Source organism: Carcharodon carcharias, chromosome 20, assembly GCF_017639515.1.
Source record: "Carcharodon carcharias isolate sCarCar2 chromosome 20, sCarCar2.pri, whole genome shotgun sequence".
Lineage (NCBI taxonomy): Eukaryota > Metazoa > Chordata > Chondrichthyes > Lamniformes > Lamnidae > Carcharodon > Carcharodon carcharias.
This window is the reverse complement of record NC_054486.1, coordinates 37,094,394-37,114,247: the sequence shown is the minus strand read 5'-3', so window position 1 is coordinate 37,114,247 and position 19,854 is coordinate 37,094,394. Positions and strand designations below refer to the sequence as shown.

The 19,854-nt window shown below is 41.6% G+C and overlaps 1 protein-coding gene across 1 annotated transcript in view; it reads left to right on the top strand.

The window, feature by feature from the left end:
- Positions 1 to 11,945, top strand: part of wdr21 (WD repeat domain 21) — a 165,794-nt gene extending 153,849 nt beyond the window's left edge. Inside the window, exons 12-13 of the mRNA XM_041214174.1 lie at positions 4,794 to 4,908; positions 11,451 to 11,945. Coding sequence (XP_041070108.1) covers positions 4,794 to 4,908; positions 11,451 to 11,653 — 318 coding nt within the window. The 3' untranslated portion in view covers positions 11,654 to 11,945. The remainder of the gene's footprint in view (positions 1 to 4,793; positions 4,909 to 11,450) is intronic.
- Positions 11,946 to 19,854: the final 7,909 nt, after the last annotated feature.

Genomic DNA, 19,854 nt, shown 5'->3' with positions numbered 1-19,854 from the left:
GCAGATTGGAGGGTGTCAAATGGAGGGAGAAAACAGGGAATTACAGACCGGTTAGCCTAACATCAGTCGTAAGGAAAATGCTAGAGTCTATTATAAAGGATGGGGGAGGTGATGGGGAGTGGTATTGTTGCTGGGCTAGTAACCCAGAGACCCAGGGTACTGCTGTGGGACCTGGGGTTTGAATCCTGCCACGGCAGATGGTGGAATTTGAATTCAACAAAAATCTGAAATTAAAAAGTCTAATGATGACCATGACACTATTGTCAATTGTAAAAACCCATCGGTTCACTAATGTTTTTTAGGGAAGGACATCTGCTGTCCTTACCTGGTCTGGCCTATATGTGACTCCAGACCACAGCAATGTGGTTGACTCTTAAATGCCCTATAAACAAGGGCAATTAGGGATGGGCAGTAAATTCTGGCCTAGCCAGTGACGTCCACATCCCATGAACGAATTTTTAAAAAGTGATAACAGGGCACTTAGAAAAGATCAGCGGGATTAGACAAAGTTGACATGGATTTATGAAAGGGAAATCAGAGACGTAACTAGCAGAATAGATAAGGGAGAACCAGTGGATGTGATGTATTTGGATTTTCGGAAATGTTTTGATAAAGTCTCACATAAGAGGTTAGTGTGCAAAATTAAAGCACGTGAGATTGGGGGTAATATATTGAGAATTGATTAGCAGACAGGAAACAGAAAGGAATAAATGGGTCCTTTTCGGAGTGGCAGGCAGTGACTAGTGGGTTACCGCAGGGATCAGTGTTTGGGCCCCAGCTATTCACAATATATATCAATGATTTGAATGAGGGAACCAAATGAAATATTTCCAAGTTTGCTGACGACACGAAACTTGGTGGGGATGTGAGTGGTGAGGAGGATGTAAAGAGGCTTCAAGGTGATTTAGACAGGTTGAGTGAATGGGCAAATACATGGCAGATGCAGTATAACGTGGATAAGTGTGAAGTTATCCACTTCGGTAGGAAAAACAGAATGGCCGAGTATTATTTAAATTGTAATTGATTGGGAAATGTTGACATACAAAGGGACCTGGATGTCCTTGTACACCAATCACTGAAAGTAAGAATGCAGGTGCAGCAAGCAGTTAAGAAGGCAAATGACATGGTGGCCTTCACTGTAAGAGGACTTGAGTGCAGGAGCAAGGGTATCTTAATGCAGCTGTACAGGGCCTTAGTGAGACCACACCTGGAGTATTCTGTGCAGTTTTGGTCTCCTTACCTAAGAAAGGATCTGCTTGCCATAGAGGGAGTACAGTGAAAGTTCACCAGAATGATTCCTTGGATGGCAGCATTGTTATATGAGGAGAGATTGGGTTGACTAGGCCTGTATTCACTGGAGTTTAGAAGAATGAGAGGGAATCTCATTGAAACGTATAAAATTCCGACAGGACTGAACAGTCTGAATGCAGGGATGATGTTTCCTCTGGCTGGGGAGTCTAGGACAAGGGGTCACAGTCTCAGGATACAGGGTAGGCCATTTAGGACTGAGATGAGGAGAAATGTCATTCAGAGGTTGGTGAACCTGTGGAATTCTCTACCACAGAAGGCTGTGGAGGCCAAGTTGGCATTAGGTAGAGGTTCAGCCATTATCATATCGAACAACAGCTCGAAGTGCTGATATGCCCCCTGGATAATCTATGGATCATTGTTGTAAGAGAATTGATCCAGATGGATTTTAAGTTCATGACTGTGTCCTTGTGTGGCTCCCCTGATCCTATTTATTGTACCATGGGTGAGAATAGCTTAACTGCCCTGGAGCCCTGCCTTACTGCTTGTGTGCATCACCCAGGGTCCTTCCTGTGTTGGTCAACATAGTTTTAGTTAAACGGGGAAAGTCTACAGTGAGATATATGTTTAACTTATTTGCTATATATGAATGTGTGACGCTTTGAATTGTTTTGGAATAAAGATACTGTTATGATCCTCTTGGAAATCAACAAACCAAAACCACCGAATTTATCAAACGAACCCAACACAACACCAGTAGATAAAATTTCACTTATAACTTTAACAATCAAATCACAACCAACATAAACATGAATTCATTGAGAAATCTCAGTCAATGTATATTATAAATTACACATTAAGTAACAGATACAACAAAGATAGATCTCACAGATTTACTAGGCAGTCCAGTTAGCATATAAAGCACCATTTTTAGCCACAAAGTCCTTCAAGACTCTGATCTTCCTCAGGTAGAATTTCAGCTCCTTTTCTCTAAACATATAGCTGGCGATTTTCATCGAATAGCAGCTTGCTATCAACCTGAGTTCCACAACCTCCAACAAAATGGCGTACTTCACCAAAACCACTTCAGCTCTGCTCACAATGGTCTTGATGGAGTGTATTCGTCAATATTACATTTATCTGAATTTTCAGTAATAGCCCTGTGCACTGTATAGTCCTATCTCTGTCTGGTCAATAACTTTAAGCAACAGAAAAGGCTGCACTAACCTATTATTTGCCTATTGCAAGCTCCAGACTTTGTTTCCTGCAGCTTACCTGCATTGCACCACTGGGTGGTGTGAGCTTGGATGGCTCGGTATTTTCTTCTAGTTTAAACCAATTTCAGTTTCCCCAGAAACCTGAAGTTTCAGTTCCTCTGTTCAGTTAGGGGATAAAAATACAAGCTTTGAAACCAGGGTCACCTGCACCCAACAGAACGTGCAGTGAGCTCATGTTTCAAGGAAATATGCAAAAATGCATTTATTCACACCAAAAAACTATTACAGTAGACATCGTAGTTAAACTCTGTTTCAATGTATATAGAGGGTGGAATTTTCCGTGCCCGTTGGCGGTGGGTGTCATGGTGGACGTGTGTGAACAATATGGCAGGAAAATCAGTTTCATGCCATTGTGAAACATGTTTACAATCGTCCATTCCGTCCATCATTGGCGGGCCACGTTTCCCACCGCCAGACATCGGGAAATTCATTGTAATACACCTGCATAAGCCCAGTTCATTGGAATCATCTCCCCACATCAAATTCCATGTCAATGGGAAAACATACCGGTGCAGAACATGTGTTGACAAGTATAACGTGCAGAAGTTGGGACTTACCATCAGGGCCTTGCTCACATCGCGAACATCCAAGGAGCAGAAGATGCTGCAGCCTGAGTGGATTCTCATGGACATGCTCCGCCACAAAGCAGCTCATGGAAGGTGGAAGATCAGCATTGAGGGTCTGCTTTGGGACATCAGTCTTGGCCCTGGTCTGCTATAGATGACCGTCAAGGCAGTGGAGAGAAAAGTCTAGGTTTGACAGGGAGAGGAAGGTGTGTCGGGGCAGTGAGATTGGGAGGGGGGGATCAAAGGTGTCGGGGGTGATGTTGAGAGGGGGAACATAAGTGTCGAGGGTGAGGTTGGGAGAGGGGAATGAAGGTGCTAGGGTTGAGGTTGGGAAGGGGGAACAAAGGTGTTAGCGATGTGGATTTGGGGTAACGAAGGTGTCAGGGTAGGAGTGTTAGGAGGGAATGGTGAGAATGAGAGAGCTGAGGCAGAGTGAGCTGATAGGGTGGGAAGGTGAGGGTGCGATGATATCGATAGAAGGGCCAGCGAGGATGGTTAGTTGGGACCCAGAGGCAGAAATGGACACTTGCAGTGGGAAGGAGGAGATCACAGAGGTTAACGTGGATCGAGGTGGAATTTTCAGGAAGGTAGGGAAGGTGGGAATCCCCGAAAGAAAAGGGTTATGGCTGGTAGGTGAGGGTGGGGAGGTGGAAGCTGATGCCAGGGGGATCAACAGTGATGGGGGAAAGAATGACTTTGGGAGGAAAAAGGACTGGGGAGCTAAAGCAGAATGTTACACGCACCATGCTTGCAAATCTGAAAGTAAAAGGAGACTCGTGGTGGGCAGGAACAGGTGCTGCATGGGAGTGTGATCAGTGGGTGGGCAACTCAGATGGACAACTGAAAGAAAACCCCAGCAGGCAACATTGAAAAGGCTCAGGACGTTGAGGTGAGTGTGATGGAAGAAGGATCTGCGTTAGTGGGAGAGTGCTTGTGTGAGTTGAGAGTGATGATAAGAATGACTTTCTCTGGCAGAACAGATGAGGCCACTTATCCTCTTTCAGCACTGGGTGGCTGTCCTCTTTTGCAGGGCGTTGGCGCTGACCACCATTGCCACTGCCTCCCATGTTGAATTGATAACTTTGCTTCCTGGCGTTCGCCCAGACCGGGGGTAAAGGACATGATGGCCTCCGGCATCCAAAAGGCGATCCATGGACATGTCACTGAATTGGGGGGCAGTAATCTTCTTGGGGTCGTGTCTTCTGTGCAGCAGTCCTGGGCTGGAAGCACTTTTGAGCGCAAAGCTGCACTTTAAATATGGTGCCCAGCGTGAGGAAGTGGCGATATGACGAACGAGAGCCCGCCCGCCATTGAAACAACATTTCCCAGGAATGCATGATTAATGAGGCAGAATTGTGACGATACAGCATGAAAAGTTGCCATTGCGGCCGGGTAAAACATTCTTTTTCCCATCCATTACCACACTTAGTGCAATTTTGTGACCATTCCACTCAGAGTATAACCCTTGTGCTGTTTTCTTGCTAATCTGCTTGAACACTTTTCTAATCTTATGCCACAATTTTTTGTTTCAAATATGGCAAGTACTTTGAGTAGATTTAAAATTAAATCTTATATGCTCCCAAAATCCTGACATGGTAATATATTTCACCAAATCCTGACATGGTTATATGTTCCACTGTTAAAATGGCTTGCAGTACTGGCAATCATGACTTTGATATTCATAATGTACTGTTTCTTTCAGATTAAGCTTTGGGACTTAAGAATTGCAAGATGTATTAAACAGTATGAAGGTCATCATAATGAATATGCTTATCTCCCAATCCATGTTCATGAAGAAGAGGGTATTCTTTTAGCTGGTAAGTGCTTCCTTTTGCTTATTTTCACCCCTCTGGTATAGGAGATTTTTTAAAAGATTTGGCTGAATGCTGGAAAATCTGGAGTGTGTAATGCCAATCAAAGCTTTCTCTGTCAGAATCAGATGTCCAAGATCTAATTTATGTAATTGATTACTTTGCAGTTAGCTAGATATACATTCTTTATGAAATGCTACCGCTGCAAAAATTACCTGTGTGTAAATTTTAAATGTAAATGAAAAATGTATCAAACTATAAGAGACTATTAAACCACAATACTTTGTGAAAGAATTAGGAAGTTAGTTTGAGGCAGTGGTAAAACCTGGTTAGCACAGTAGCATTAGACGGAACATCCTCTCTATATGTATGCATAAAACAATTATCAGATAAGAGAAGCATTAAAAGCAATAACTAAAGAAGGAAAGCAAGGTGGAGAGGCGGAGCAGTTCCAGAGCTTAGGGACCAGTAACAGAAGGCATAGCTACCACTGCTTGAGTAATTAAAAGTGGTGATACTCAAGAGGCCGGAATTGGAGCATAGAAATCTCAAAGGATTATGGGACTAGAGCAGATTACAGATAGAAAGGGGCAAGGCCATGGAGGGATTTGAAAACAAGGACAGAATTTTTTAAAATTTACGTTTTTTATTGCTTAACCGGAAACCAATTTAGGTCAACCTGCACAGGGGTTATAGGTAAACAGAATTTGGTGCAAAGTAGGACTCAAACAGCAGAGTTTTGGATTTACAGTGAATAGAATGTGGGAGGCCAGCTAGGAGCATGTTGGAATAATTAAGTGTGCAGGTAAGAAATTCATGAATTTCTTATCAGCAGAAATGAACTAATGCAGGGGTGGATTAGGCGATATTATGGAAGTGTTAATAGGTGATCTTAGTAATGACACAAACATGTGGTTGAAGGTTCAGAAAATGCTAGTTTTTAGAGGGACTGAATTGCTCTTTGAGGCAGGACCAAAAATTTGGGAACACACTGTGCTTCAATACTTTCTTCAACACTTTATAAATGTTGAGATTGCTACATCAATTTGCATTAACTATTAAGTGAAAATTATAGCTGAGATACGTCTCAATGCATTTTTTTACAAGATATGGCTGTCAGTAAAACAGCTGTTTACAAGGCTCTCTATTTCAATGGTCATGTGTTGGTACCGCTATAGGTGTGTGCAAGCTAACCTTCGGCAATTTCTTTTATTCTTACTCAGCCCATCCCATGTTTCTCAGAGAGTTACATGTTTGCATGGAGAAGTCTGCATTCTTGGCCTGTCATTTGGCATGAATAACTTTACTACCCACCAGGCATGGAGGACAACTTAATTACAGATGAGGAAGGCCATTATCCTTAGCTTAGTTCATCCAGCCAGAAACACCCTATATTTTACCCATACGTCCAATCACTCTGCCCCACTGCAGTGTCTGATTGTTTCTTGGATCATTCCAGCATTTAGCTTCCACTACTCTATTCTATGTATTGGTCTTTTTACTTTGTGTAAAAAAAACTTATTTATGTCACTGTTATTTATTTACTAAATTGAACCTATAACTATTTGTCCCACTGCCACAATTTAATTTGAAGTAATACTCAAGGTTTATCTTTTCTATACCCTAATTATCTCAAACAATAATGTTGCCTCTTTCCTAATAACTTATCAGTCTTGTTGCGTTTCTCACCATTACCAGCATCTGAATAAGAGAGGACAAGCCTTTCATCACCTCAACTATATCAAAGCACTTCACAACCAAAGTAGTATCTCTTGAAATATACTCACATTGTAAAGTAGGGAAATGCAGCAGCTGATTTCAACATAGCAAAGTCCCACAAACAACAATGAGATGAATGCTTGACTAAATTGTTGTTAGTTGTGATGTTTGAGGGACAAATGTTGGTTAGGACAATTGCCCCACTCATCTCAAGGGCAATTAGGGATGGGCAATAAATGCTGGCCTAGTAAGTGGATGCTGAACCCATGGATGAATTTTTAAAAAATAAAGGTAAGAGCTGGACTTGCCATGGATGACTAAAAGTAAGAAATAACAAAAAACTAAAATAATAACATTCAAAAATGGAAAAAATAGCACCGATCCTGATGAATGGGCAAGATATAAAGGACCCAGAAAGAGCAATAGAGATACAAAAATGTGGTATGAAAGGAAACTTGCAAGGGAAATTAAAATCAACACAAAAACATTTTTAAAATTATCTTAGGAGAAAGGCTGGGAGCATTGTGGGCTTCTGGAAAAATTGATAATGATGACATTGTCAGTGAAAATAAGAAAATGGCAGACATGCTCACATCAACGTTTAGAGTGAGGAAGAGGTCAGCATGTCAGATCTCCCAAGGAAACTAATATTTAATCAGGGCCAGGGTCTCAGCAAAATTAATATAAGCAAAATAGCAGTAATTAAGAAAATAATGGCACTAAAGAGTACAGATCCCCAGATAGTTTCACCCCCAGGGTTTTAAACAAAATAAGTAAGAACATTGCAGATGTCATAATCCTCCAATGTTCTCTCAATTTGGGAACCATTCCTTTGGTCTGCTGTTTAGAAAAGGTGGATTATATTGACCAATTAGCGGTTATCAGTAGTTGGGAAATTACTAGAGGCTATGTTTAAGCAAAGGGTGACTGAACGTCTTAAAAGTTTTCAGATCAGAAAGACACAGCTCAGGTTTGTAAAGGGTACGAGATTGAATTTTTTGAAGAGATGACTAAGGTAGTGGGGAGGAGAATGTCTATGTATATTATGTAGACGGTCTTTCAGAAGGCATTTGAGAAAATTCCTCACGAGACTATTAGCTCAAGTTGAAGCTTAAGGAATTGGGGGCAAATTATTGATTTGATTAGGAAATTGGCTGAGTAGCAAGAGATAATAGGGATAATTGGAAGCTAATCTAATTGGTAGGGTGTGACTAGCGGTGTCCTGAAGGAAACTATTTTGGGGAACAGGTAAAGCAGACTAAGATAAAAGCAGAGAAGCTATAAATCTCTGTATTTACGCTGTAAAGTATTTTATCCAGTTCTGGTCATCATGCTTTTGGAAGGATGTGAGGGCCATTGAGAGGATGCAGAGGAGATTTACCAGAATGGTTCCAGGAATGAGAGATTTTAGTTAAAAGGTTAGGTTGGGGAAGTTCTCAATGAAGCAAAGAAAGTTGAGGGGAGATTTGATTGAGGTGGGTGAGATTATGACAGGCTTAGATAAGGTAGACAAGGAGAACCTGTTCTCATTAGTAAATGGTACAAGGACAAGGGGTCACAGATTTAAGATTCTGGCGAGAGAAAAGGAAGGATGTGAAGAAGAACTTTGTTTATGCAGCAAATGGTAATGACCTGGAACTCGTTGCCTATGATGGAAGCAGAGGCAATGATTTCAAAATGAAATTGAATGGATGATTGAGGGGAAATAAACTTGCAAGACAACAGAAATTTTGCTGACTGGATTGAACTACAGAGAGCCAGCATGGACTCGATGGCCTGAATGGCCTCCTGTGCTATAAGGACTCTAAACTAGTTCTGCTAATCTAGTGTTAACAGAATCCAGACCAATTGGTGCTCCTCCAAATTCCAGTGTCCCACTTGTCCCCTATTTATATGTTTTTTTGAAAAGCCAATAATCAGTAAAATAAATTAACAGTTAAGAGGGGCGACAGTGCCTGACGGGGAACACAAACGCACAAATAAAACTTTCAAAGGAAACTTATGTAATTAAATTAAAATGTCATTCCCGGGGCTAATGATTGAAAAGGCTTACAAAGAGGTCCTCCTTCCTCCCCACTCCACCGCGCCCCCCCCCCCCCCCAGCCCCCAAACCTTCCTCCTGCACCACCGCTCCTCCTCCCCATCCCCCCCTTCCTCCCCCCCACCCCCTATTTAACCCCGAAGACATCTGAGGGTTTTCCCCATGCATCCCCAAAAATAGGTGACATAAACTTATCTCTAGCAAAAATGAACTAGCATTTTAGTGATGCAGGAGTAGGTTACTCTGTGTTTGCCTGCCCAGGTGAAATATAATGCTGTCATTTTTCTATTCATGTGTAGAGCATGCGTAGAGCATACAGAAGGGTGAGTGCTGAAATTGTGTCCAATAAAAATTGAAAGGAAACTAGAGACATTGTCGAAGATTTGGATTGTTGAAGTGTGAACCTAGGAGCCAAGAATGTAGGCATTGTTCTGCCTTTTACGTGCCCCTGCCAGGTGTGTTTCCGTTGGGGTGGGGGAGGCACATAAAATAGGGTGGGTGCCCAACCCATCACATTCCTACCCCCCTCGAGCTTATCCCCAAAATACAGGGGAAAGACGGGCGCTGAAATCAGCAGCCTGCCTGCTATATTCAAACACATTCAAGGGTCAATTAAGCTTCTAACCTCCCCAGTGAGGCACAAAAGTACATTGCCCTTGTTTAGCCTGCCTGTAGTGCGTTATGACTGCAGGCAGCTGAAGTGGAGTGGATTGGCTCCACGCTGCCTTTGTTTCGTGGGGGCAGGGCTGGGGGGTGGGAGGGGGCAAGTCTTCCACCCCCCCACCCCCTCTGTTCTTTTTCAGCTCATTGAGTCTGAGTCTGACTTGACAGTGTTCCTCTGGTATAAGTTTGAAGGTCCTTCTGGATTTAAATCCAGTTTAAGATACTTGACCTTACAGGCAAGGACTATACTTGATTACTGATGCCGAAGCGAACTTTAGCCAGGGTTCTACCAATTTCATATTTATCCCTGAGCTGGAGAAATAAAAATAAGCTAAAATTCACTGTCTTCTGCTGATAAGTATGAAGTATGCAGATGTGGGCTTGCAATCAATTGATTGACTCTAGCAGTCAAGCATCTACCTCCATTCTGGATGCTAATGTGAATTCAACTCTATCTGCTAAGTACTGGTGATACGTTGGACATGTGGAGAGTTAAAGATTAACAGTCAAACTTCTTCTTGTCATGGAGCACCAGACTTTCCAAGATGAGCAGGATTGCTTTGAAATGCCATGAAGAGAAAGCTGGCCTTTCTTGTTGCTTTCAGACTATTTCCTTGCACAGGCACCTTTCATGTATATGTGACAGTGATGAAGTTAGCAATGGGTGATTACTACCATAACCCCTAAGGTTGTACTTCACTATAGTTAATGGATCCTTCCACCTATGTTTGTAGAAAGATAACTGTGATAAAGCCTGTTCTTCAGAGAGGTTAAGAACAGTTAGGTCACAATGTTTTATCTAAGGAAAGCAGGTTGTGTAAACAACTACAATGGTTTTCCAAAACAAAAACAGAATTACCTGGAAAAACTCAGCAGGTCTGGCAGCATCGGCGGAGAAGAAAAGAGTTGACGTTTCGAGTCCTCATGACCCTTCGACAGAACTTGAGTTTCACACAGTCTTCAGAGGATTCAGGAACTGATAAACCATGAGGTGTACCTTTGATGTAGGCAAAATCTGATGTACAAAGGACTGTGGTTGTCAGCTGATAGAACTCGAATCTGAAATCCACTGTCTGATTGAGTTGAGCTGAACTCTCATTCTAGGTACAGATATAGTATGTAGTGTCATATATGGAGCAGTGAAACATAATAGAAAGGAGATTAACTGCTGAAGTAATGTAGTTTGCATTGCAGTTCAGCCACATAGTTTGCAAAAAGTCCTTTTTTACCTGTAAATCTCTCACTATTTCAAAGCAAAGTACAATTTTATTTCATTTTTATACAAGTTCTTTAGGTATTGTTTTTTTATCTGTTCGAAGTTGCAAATGTTTCTACAGTGTGTAAATTAACAGATCAACATGTGCAAAGTTTGTTGCAGCTAAAAGTTGGTTACTTTACCATTCTGTTTATCCTGAGAGCCACAAAACCCGAAGTAACATTCAGCATTCTCTTCGACTTTATCTACTTGTTCAAACCTACAAATAATTTAAAACTTAAAAATAATTTTAAAATGTTGAGGTCCTGAGGAAGTATTATATAGGCTCTTAGTCTAGTTCACAGAATTAGCTTGCACCAGGAAAGAACATCCGTCCAAACAGCTTCCCAATTCTACTTCACAATTCCTGCAAACCATACATTCCCAGCAACAGATATCTCCTAAAAAGGGCCCAGAACCAAAGACAATGCAAAAACAAGACTGCGGAAACTGGAAATATGAAATAAAAACAGAAAATGCTGGAAATACACAGCAGGTTAAGCAGCATCTGTGGAGAGAAAAACAAAGTTAACATTTCAGGTTGATGACCTTTCATTCTAATAAAACATCATTAACCTGAAGGATGAACTATTTCTCTCCCTACAGATGACCTGCTGAGTATTTCTAGCATTTTCTGCTTCCAAAAGGCAATACCCTAGACTGTTACCCGGTATCCCAACCCACAACTTTAAGAGCAAAAGAATTATGATATAAAAGTAGTAACTAAAAAATATTCTAGAAAAAGTTAATGAACACTTTTGCTGTTCTGGATCTATCTAGTAACTAAAGGAAAGGTAATTCCTTTCTGTTTATAGTATCAGTTCTGTCTGATAGCATTGATTTATTTCATTCTGTCTGTTTATTTTTCAGTTGGACAGGATTGCTACACACGAATCTGGAGTCTACGTGATGGCTGCCTCCTTCGAACAATTCCATCTCCATACTCTGCTTCAAATGACTCGATTCCCAATATAGCTTTTTCTTCACAATTGGGAGGGAGAGGTGGTGTACCTGGTCTGTTGATGGCAGTCAGACATGATCTGTATCACTTCTCATACAGCTCCAATCACTAACTGGATCAGTGGAAGAAGAAGAAGGATCACACATCACCCATTCCGAGGCTGATCCATCAATAATGAGAGATTTAGCAGGTTAACCAGTACTTTGAAGAAAAAAGGTTGCAAACTTCAGTGCCTTTTTCTATCCTTACTCCGGCAGTGACAGCTAAATATTCTTCTTAAATATCAGCGGAAAGAGCATATTGTGTTTACAAGAGGATACACAGCCAGTGATTTAAACTGATGTTCTGAATGGAATATTGTATTATGCTGGTTAGTTGTAAATTAAACTAACCATTGAACAGTTTGCTTATGTTTTGGTGGATTATAACTGGCTCATTAATATTTTGGCAGATTATACAGATTGGACAATGGTAATTAAAACATGTATACAGCAAGCCTCAAGCACCACACTTAGTGAAATTTGTGTCATCTGCATATAGTTCCTGCTTAAGGATTGAGTGGGCGAGTGAGAATGTTTTATTGTATAAAAGCAAAATATTGTGGAAAGTTCTGAAGAAGAGTCATATGTGACTCAGAACAATAATGGTTTCTCTCTCCACAGACACTGCCAGACCTGTTGAATAATATCAGCACTTTCTGTTTATATTTCAGATTTCCAGCATCCACAGTATTTTGTTTTTGTTTTATTATATACTTGTGCTACACTTTTTTAAAACATGTTTCAAAAAAAGTTTGAAATTAAACAGGAAAAAGAAATGGACAAATGTTACTGCGGTGAACCAGAACAGTACATCAGTAGTGTTACAGACTGAGACGGGAGGAGTGTGCAGTCAATTCCAGCTTCACATTTCCAGAAGTCGTAATAATAGTTTAAATATCTAACTCGCCCAGAAAATTGGCCAATCATTTACCTTTGATACTGTTATTCCTAGCATAAAAATATCCTAACCGGACTTCTTTTGGTAAACACAAAAAAAACAATTAATTTATTATAAAACAAACGTTTTTAAAACAAATTATAAAATTGGTTAACATACAAGCTGTAGTTTAGAAGTGTAATCATTTGCCCCTTTCCTTAAAAAAGCAGATATTCAAGCCTCCATACACACTCACTCACACACACACAATCACAAAACAGGACAAAATAAACACAGTCCCCTTCGGAGGCTGGAGTATGGGAATGTTTCTTTTAAAAGGATAGAATTCGAAAAGGTCTCAACACTATTGATCTAACAGAATTCTGGTCACAATAGATCTGGAAGTTCTTTCAGGCAGATTTTTGATGAAACTGTCTTTGATGACTCTTACCTAATGCAACTTTGTGGATTTTCATCAGAATAACTCATCTCTTTTTTTGAAAGTTAAACTCACTGTGGACCACAAAATCAACCTTAGGTGTTCCAAAAATGTGTCACAATGATTTTGGTCCTTAATTTCTCAAATGAAATGTAAAACAAAATTCCATCCCAGCCTCGTCACCACCTTTCTGTTGCATATTGCGCTAAGTAAGACTAGCACATGCTCAATTGTAAGCAGCCATTTTTGAACTAATTTTATTGACACCTCCCCAACAGAGAAGGCAATATAATAAAACAACATAATATAAAAGCAAAATACTGTGGCTGCTGGAAATCTGAAACAAAAACAAAAAAAGCTGGAAAAACTCAGCAGGTCTGACAGCATCTGTGGAGAGGAAGACTGAGTTAACATTTTGAGTCCGAATGACTCTTCATCAGAACTGAAGAGAAATAGAAAAGAGGTGAAATATAAGCTGTTTGAGGGGGTTGGGACAGGTAGAGCTGGATAGAGGGCCAGTGATGGGTGGAGGCAAAGGAGAGATTGCCAAAGGTGTCATAGGCAAAAGGACAAAAGGGTGTTGATGGTGGTGATATTAGCTAAAGGATGTGCTAATGGTGATACTAAGGGTAGAAAGCAAGATGAGCAAGTGACAGATAGCCCAGGTTGGATGGGTGGGGGAAGGGATCGAAATAGGCTAAAACAATGGATGGAAATAAATTTAAAAATAATAATAAAAATAGGTGGGAAAAGAAAATATATTTTTAAAAATATACAATGATTATTAGAAAAAAGGGAATCGGAAAGAGTGTGGGGATGGACAAAAGAGTTCATGATCTGAAGTTGTTGAACTCAATGTTAAGTCCAGAAGGCTGTAAAGTGCCTAATCGGAAGATGAGGTGCTATTCCTCCAGTTTGCATTGAGCTTCACTGGAACATTGCAGCAGGCCAAGGACGGACATGTAAGCATGAGAGCTGGGTAGTGTGTTGAAATGGCAAGCGACAGGGAGGCCTGGGTCATGCTTGTGGACTGACCGAAGGTGTTCCGCAAAGCGGTCACCCAGTCTGCATTTGGTCTCTCCAATGTAGAGGAGACCACATTGGGAGCAGCGAATGCAGTAGACTAAAGTGAGGGAAGTGCAAGTGAAGTGCTGCTTCACTTGAAAGGAGTGTTTAGGCTGAAAGTTGGGGCAGAGAGAGAACCTAGTTCTTGCAGCCTGCTTCTAAGGCACACACTTACACACTCCGACTGAGAGTCAAAAGAATCAAATGTTCAGAGAATACTTCTCTCAGGCCAGGTGTACTCAACCAGTCAGCAAGTGTTCCCTGCTGGACATCCATCTGTTGACCCCTGGTTTCTTGAAGAATGGCATAATCATAGCCCTGAATTAATCTTGCAGACTTTTTTAAAAAATTACTCAGGAGGGAGACTGGCCAAAATTCAATGTCCTTCAAATTTTCCCCAAAATGGATTCCTCACCATAGGCAAACGGAAATCTGCAAAATCATTGCTACCAGGGACAACAACCTTATTGTAGCAAAATAATGAAGGGGGTGGGAGAGCTCAGGAAAAGGTAAATGCAAAAGCAATCAGAGAAATGTTGAGACTTTAGAGCAGAGTAACAGTCTGGGTAAAAGTAAGCAAAGTGGGCCAGAAAGGAACTGAAAACTTTATAACGGTAATGATAGTACATCAGTGACAAATAAAACATACAGGAAAATAGAAAACAGCTAAAGTTGACATGATATTTGAATGCACGAAACATTCACAACAAAATAGGTGAATTAACAGCGCAGATAGAAATAAATAGATTGGATCTAATTGCCAATACCGAGACGTGGTTACAGAGTGACGAAGGTTGGGAATGAAATAGCGCAGGATACTTCACAATCTGAAGAGATGGGTGTAGCATATTGCAAGATCTGAGTATTTTATTATATTGCCCATTCTGTTGGGGAGGTGTAAATAAAATTAGTTCAATAATGGCTGCTTACAATTGAGCATGTGCTAGTCTGTCTTAGTGCAATATACAACAGAAAGGCGGTGACGAGGCTGGGATGGAATTTTGTTTTACATTTCATTTGAGAAATTAAGGACTGAAAATCATTGTGACACATTTTTGGAACTCAGGTTGATTTTGAGGAAGTTTGAGCAATTTGAAAGTATGCTCCATGTGCATATTGTATTCAGATACACACTGAGTCAGCATTGTACTTAATTGATAAAGTGGCACTGAAAGCATGTTTGGGGACAATGGGGCAATTCAATCCTAACAAAGAGGACTGTTGTAATTACAAATGAAGGTTGTACATTTGGCTGAACAAAGGCAGCAAGCTAACTGGAAGAAGGCATGCGATGAAGCCACAGCCATGGAAATGTCCACCGGATTTCAGTAGGATCCAGGCTATGGCAGCCAAGTTCACAGTCCCAGAGTCAGAAATTTAGAGACTACTGTTGTGGTAGCTGCCAACCATTTAAATGGCCCCATTTCCAGTCAAAGTGTTATGCCTGTGGGAAAGTCAGTCTAGGTGGCATGGAGGAGTAGAGTAATGCTCCAGGTCATGGTAAACCTCCAGTTCGCAGCCATGCACCAAGTCAAGGCCTTGGTAAATCTAAAGCTAAAATCAGGAGTCTGGAAGTTCTCGAATGCACATATGATGGAAATAGAAATAGAAATTAATGTTATTGAGCAGGAAGACCAAGAGAAAGAGAAACAGCACATGGAAGATGAGAGTCAAAGAGATGAAGATATAGGACCATAACCTTTGAGCTCCCCAGCATCGGATTTGGGAGGCACCCAAAAGAAGCGCTGGGGAATCTCTCCAGGAAGCTCCCAGGTAAGGGTTTGCGTGACAATTGCCCAGAAGTGCACACCTCCACTGGACAATTGTGCTATGCTGGGAACCATCCATAAATGCGGTTTAAATCGCAAACTTTGGATGGTTCTGCCAGGGGAACACCAATAGTTACTCAGAAAAAGTTAGAAGAATTAAAACCTCTTCTAACTTCTGGGTAACTATTGTTATGACCGGGATGACAGGAGTGTATGAATTATTAAGCCCCATTACTCCACAGGCCATATCATTCATTTAAATAATCACCAAAATGGCCAATTGTGTACTTATACCTTTAGTACCCAGAAGAAAAGTGCCTCTGAGCAGGCTTCTTCCGAAGTTTCAGATTAATTTATTTTAAAACAAAACTTATTTTAGCAAGTTGCAAGTACTGGTGAATGCACAATTGTAATCGGGAAGTATAACAATCTCTTCCTAAAGAATTCCCCCAGCGCGCGCACACACACACAGACAAACAAAGGACAATCAGACAGAGTCTCTCTGCAGAGATGGGCTTTGGAGGATGGATAAAGTCCACAGGGTCTCGATGCTGTCAACCTGGAGTTCTCGTGTGAAATGGTCCCAGTTGGACGTTCTCGCCAACTCTCAGCTTTGCAAGTCCAAATGCAGACTCAGATGAGGGTTCTCTGGCTACAGGTTGATAGCCACACACAGTTTGAGGCAGGTGGAGAGAGGGAGCCAGTCAAGGGAACCTTCTTTCCTCAGCTCGTTCTCTAACAAAAACTGCCTTCAAAACAAGCAGGTTCGCAACTTAGGTTTTTCCCTCTCTCCCATGTGATTGCCTTTTTTTGCTCCCAGCTTTTCATTATGCAAAGTGCTTTGCAGTTCAAACATAAAAACAACTCCTTCTCAAATACCATATAGGGCAGGTGATTTCTTGGAAGAGGCCTGCTTGTTTACAGTTCCAAAGTGAATTTATGACCTTATATAGAAAAAAATCCCAGGTGAGCACTCAGATGACCAGATCATGCCAGGTCCTTCCATTTTGTAAAAGAAAACTTTAGTCTTGAGAGATATGATTCTAACAATGTTGAGGAGACCCTGACCCAACCACCACCACCTCCCCCCCCCCACAAAGGGACGCCCCCACCACAACCCTGAGGCCCATGATGGGAATCCCCAGCCCCCCCCCACCAAACTCTCCTCACTCCCCTTGGACCTCAGAGAGCCCCCACTGTCCACAGACCTCAGAACCCTCCCACTCCCCCCCCAGACCTTGGAACCCACTCAACTACACCCGGACCTCTGAACGTACCCCCCCACCCCCCGCCAGTCCTCCAACCCTCCCCCTCCCCCAGATCTCCAACCGATCCCTCCAATCCCCATCTTCTCTGACCCCCACCCCATGGACCTCTGATTCACCACCTCCCCCCCCCCCCCCCGCCAAGAACACCCCCACCCCTCAAATCATATCCACTTACCTTCTCCCTGGCCTGTCAATTTCCCTGGCCCTTTAAACTTAACTGCTTTAAGGCAGCCATAAAAAAGGGAGTGTGGCCTCCTTAAATCCGCCGGAGCTACACTTCGCTGGGGCCTGCAAGGAGTCTTTTGATGCAGGCCCCAAGCAGCTCCAGCAAACAGAAGATTCAGCGTAATTTTCAAGACCAGGTAAGCATGCGTTTATTTCTTCTAATACCTGCGGGTCAGCAGTTCCCGATACTAGTTGGAAGTTATGGCTCATTACTTCATAATAAAAGTGAAAGTTGGAGATTAATGGCTATAAATTGAGAGAGGGGAATGTGCAACAAGACCTGGGTATCCTCATACACCAGTCGCTGAAGGTAAACATGCAGGTGCAGTAGGTGGTAAAGAAGGCAAGTTGGCCTTCATTGTGAGAGGATTCAAGTACAGGAACAGGGATGTCCTGCTGCAATTATACAGGGCTTTGGTAAGACCACCCCTGGAATATCGTGTGCAGTTTTGGTCTCCTTATCTGAGTAAGGATGTACTTGCTATAGAGGGAATGCAGTAAAGGTTTACCCGACTGATTCCTGGGATGGCAGGACTGACATATGAGAGATTGAGTCGATTAGGAATATATTCACTGGAGTTCAGAAGTATGAGGGGGAGATCTCATAGAAACCTATAAAACTCTAACAGGACTAGACAGGGTAGATGCAGGAAGGATGTTCCCGATAGTGGAGGAGTCCAGAACCAGGGGTCACAGTCTGAGGATACAGGGTAGACCATTTAGGATTGAGATGAGGAGAAATTTCTTCACCCAGAGAATAGTGAGCTGTGGAATTCGCCACCACAGAAAGTAGTTGAGGCCAAAACATTGTATGTTTTCAAGAAGGAGTTAGATATAACTCTTGGGGCGAAAGGGATCAAAGGATATGGGGAGAAAGCGGGAGCAGGCTACTGAGTTGGATGGTCAGCTGTGATCATAATGAATGGCGGAGCAGGTTCGACGGGCTGAACGGCCTACTCCTGCTCCTATTTTCTTTGTTTCTATTTACTATTTTCACCATTGATAGAGCTGCAGCAGTGTTTGTTATCTCAAAAGAGAGTAAAATAAGTCCCTGAGTCACATTCCCCTAAGCAAGCTGATGTGAAACTGACTAGTTATTCCAATAACCATACTCCAGTATTAGATGAAGTTAGTGTTAGGGTGGAATATGATGATATAGCCTATTGCTTGTCATTGGTAGTAGTAGGAGGAAACAGGAAAGGAATTGGCTTAAGAATATATGGTTGAACTGGGCTATGTTATTTACAGTTGGGATCAGTAAGAGTACGTCTGTCATTGAGGAGGTGTGGTCTTTGTGCAAGGAGGACAAAATGATAAAATTAGCTATCAGTACAAAATTAAATACTGTAAGTCAGCACCTTATGCAAATACAGATGTTCTTTCAAGATTTCCCATGAAGATTGATACATTTCTATCCACTGGTGAGTTATACCTGTGAATTAGTTTATATATGCAAATGACATACCAATGTCTGCAAGAGAAATTAGTGAAAAAACTTGCAAGGATGTGATGCTCAGTAAAGTGCTCAATTATGTATTGAATGACTGACCTAGACTGTGATGCTCAGAAATTGCAGAAGTATTTCATATGTAGAAATGAATTGAGTATAGATTAAGACAATCTCCGATGGAGTTTAACAGTCATTATTCTACCAAAGTTTATAGAGAAGTTAGAGGAACTTCATCAGGAACTCACAGGGTTAGTCCATATGAAAGCAGTATCCGTAGTATCCATAAGTCGATGGATATATTGAAGAGTGGTGAAAAGTTGTTAAGTATGTCTCAGTATGAGAAATGATCTGACCAAGGTGTCTTTCTTCCATGGCCAAACACGAGAAAATCATGGGGGCCTTTAATCTTCATGTAGACAACCAAATTTGTGTTAATAGTGTGAAGTTCATGGAATGCAGCACATGTCGGTTACTTTGAAGTGTAATGGAAAAGTGTGCCTTGTTTTGGCCAAAGCCGGTAGCAAGTGGATAAATGTTGAGTCTATGCTGAATACCACAAGTGCCAAAACCATTGAGGTTTTGAGAAGTTGGTTTGCAATTTATAAGTTGCCAGAGGTGTTAGTGTCAGATAATGGTCAACAGTTTACATCAGAAGAGTTTGAAATATTTCTGAGGAAAAATAGAGTCTAATATCACCATATCACCCAGCATCAAATGGTGCTTCAGAAAGAAGTGTACAGATTGTGAAGCGATCTTTGCAGAAGTGGGCGTGGGACCCTTGGACAATGCAGTTGGAGAATTGATAACGAGGAACAGGGAAATGGCAGATAATTTAAACCAATACTTTGCATCAGGCTTCATGGTGGAGGACACTATAAACATCCCAAAGATATCAGATAAGCAAGGAGCTAATGTGAGGAAAGATCTTGTAACAGTCTCTACCATGAGGGATTAAGTATTTGACATACTAATGGGACTAAAGGCAGACAGGTCACCAGGACCTGATGGCCTGCATCCAAGGGTTTTAAAGAAAGTGGCTGCAAGGATAGTGGAAGCATTGGTCAAAATATTCCAGAACTCTGGATTCCGGGAGGGTCCCAGTGGATTAGAAAACCGCTAATGTGACGCCCCCTGTTCAAGAAGGAAAGGAGACAAAAAGCAGGAAACTATAGGCCAGTC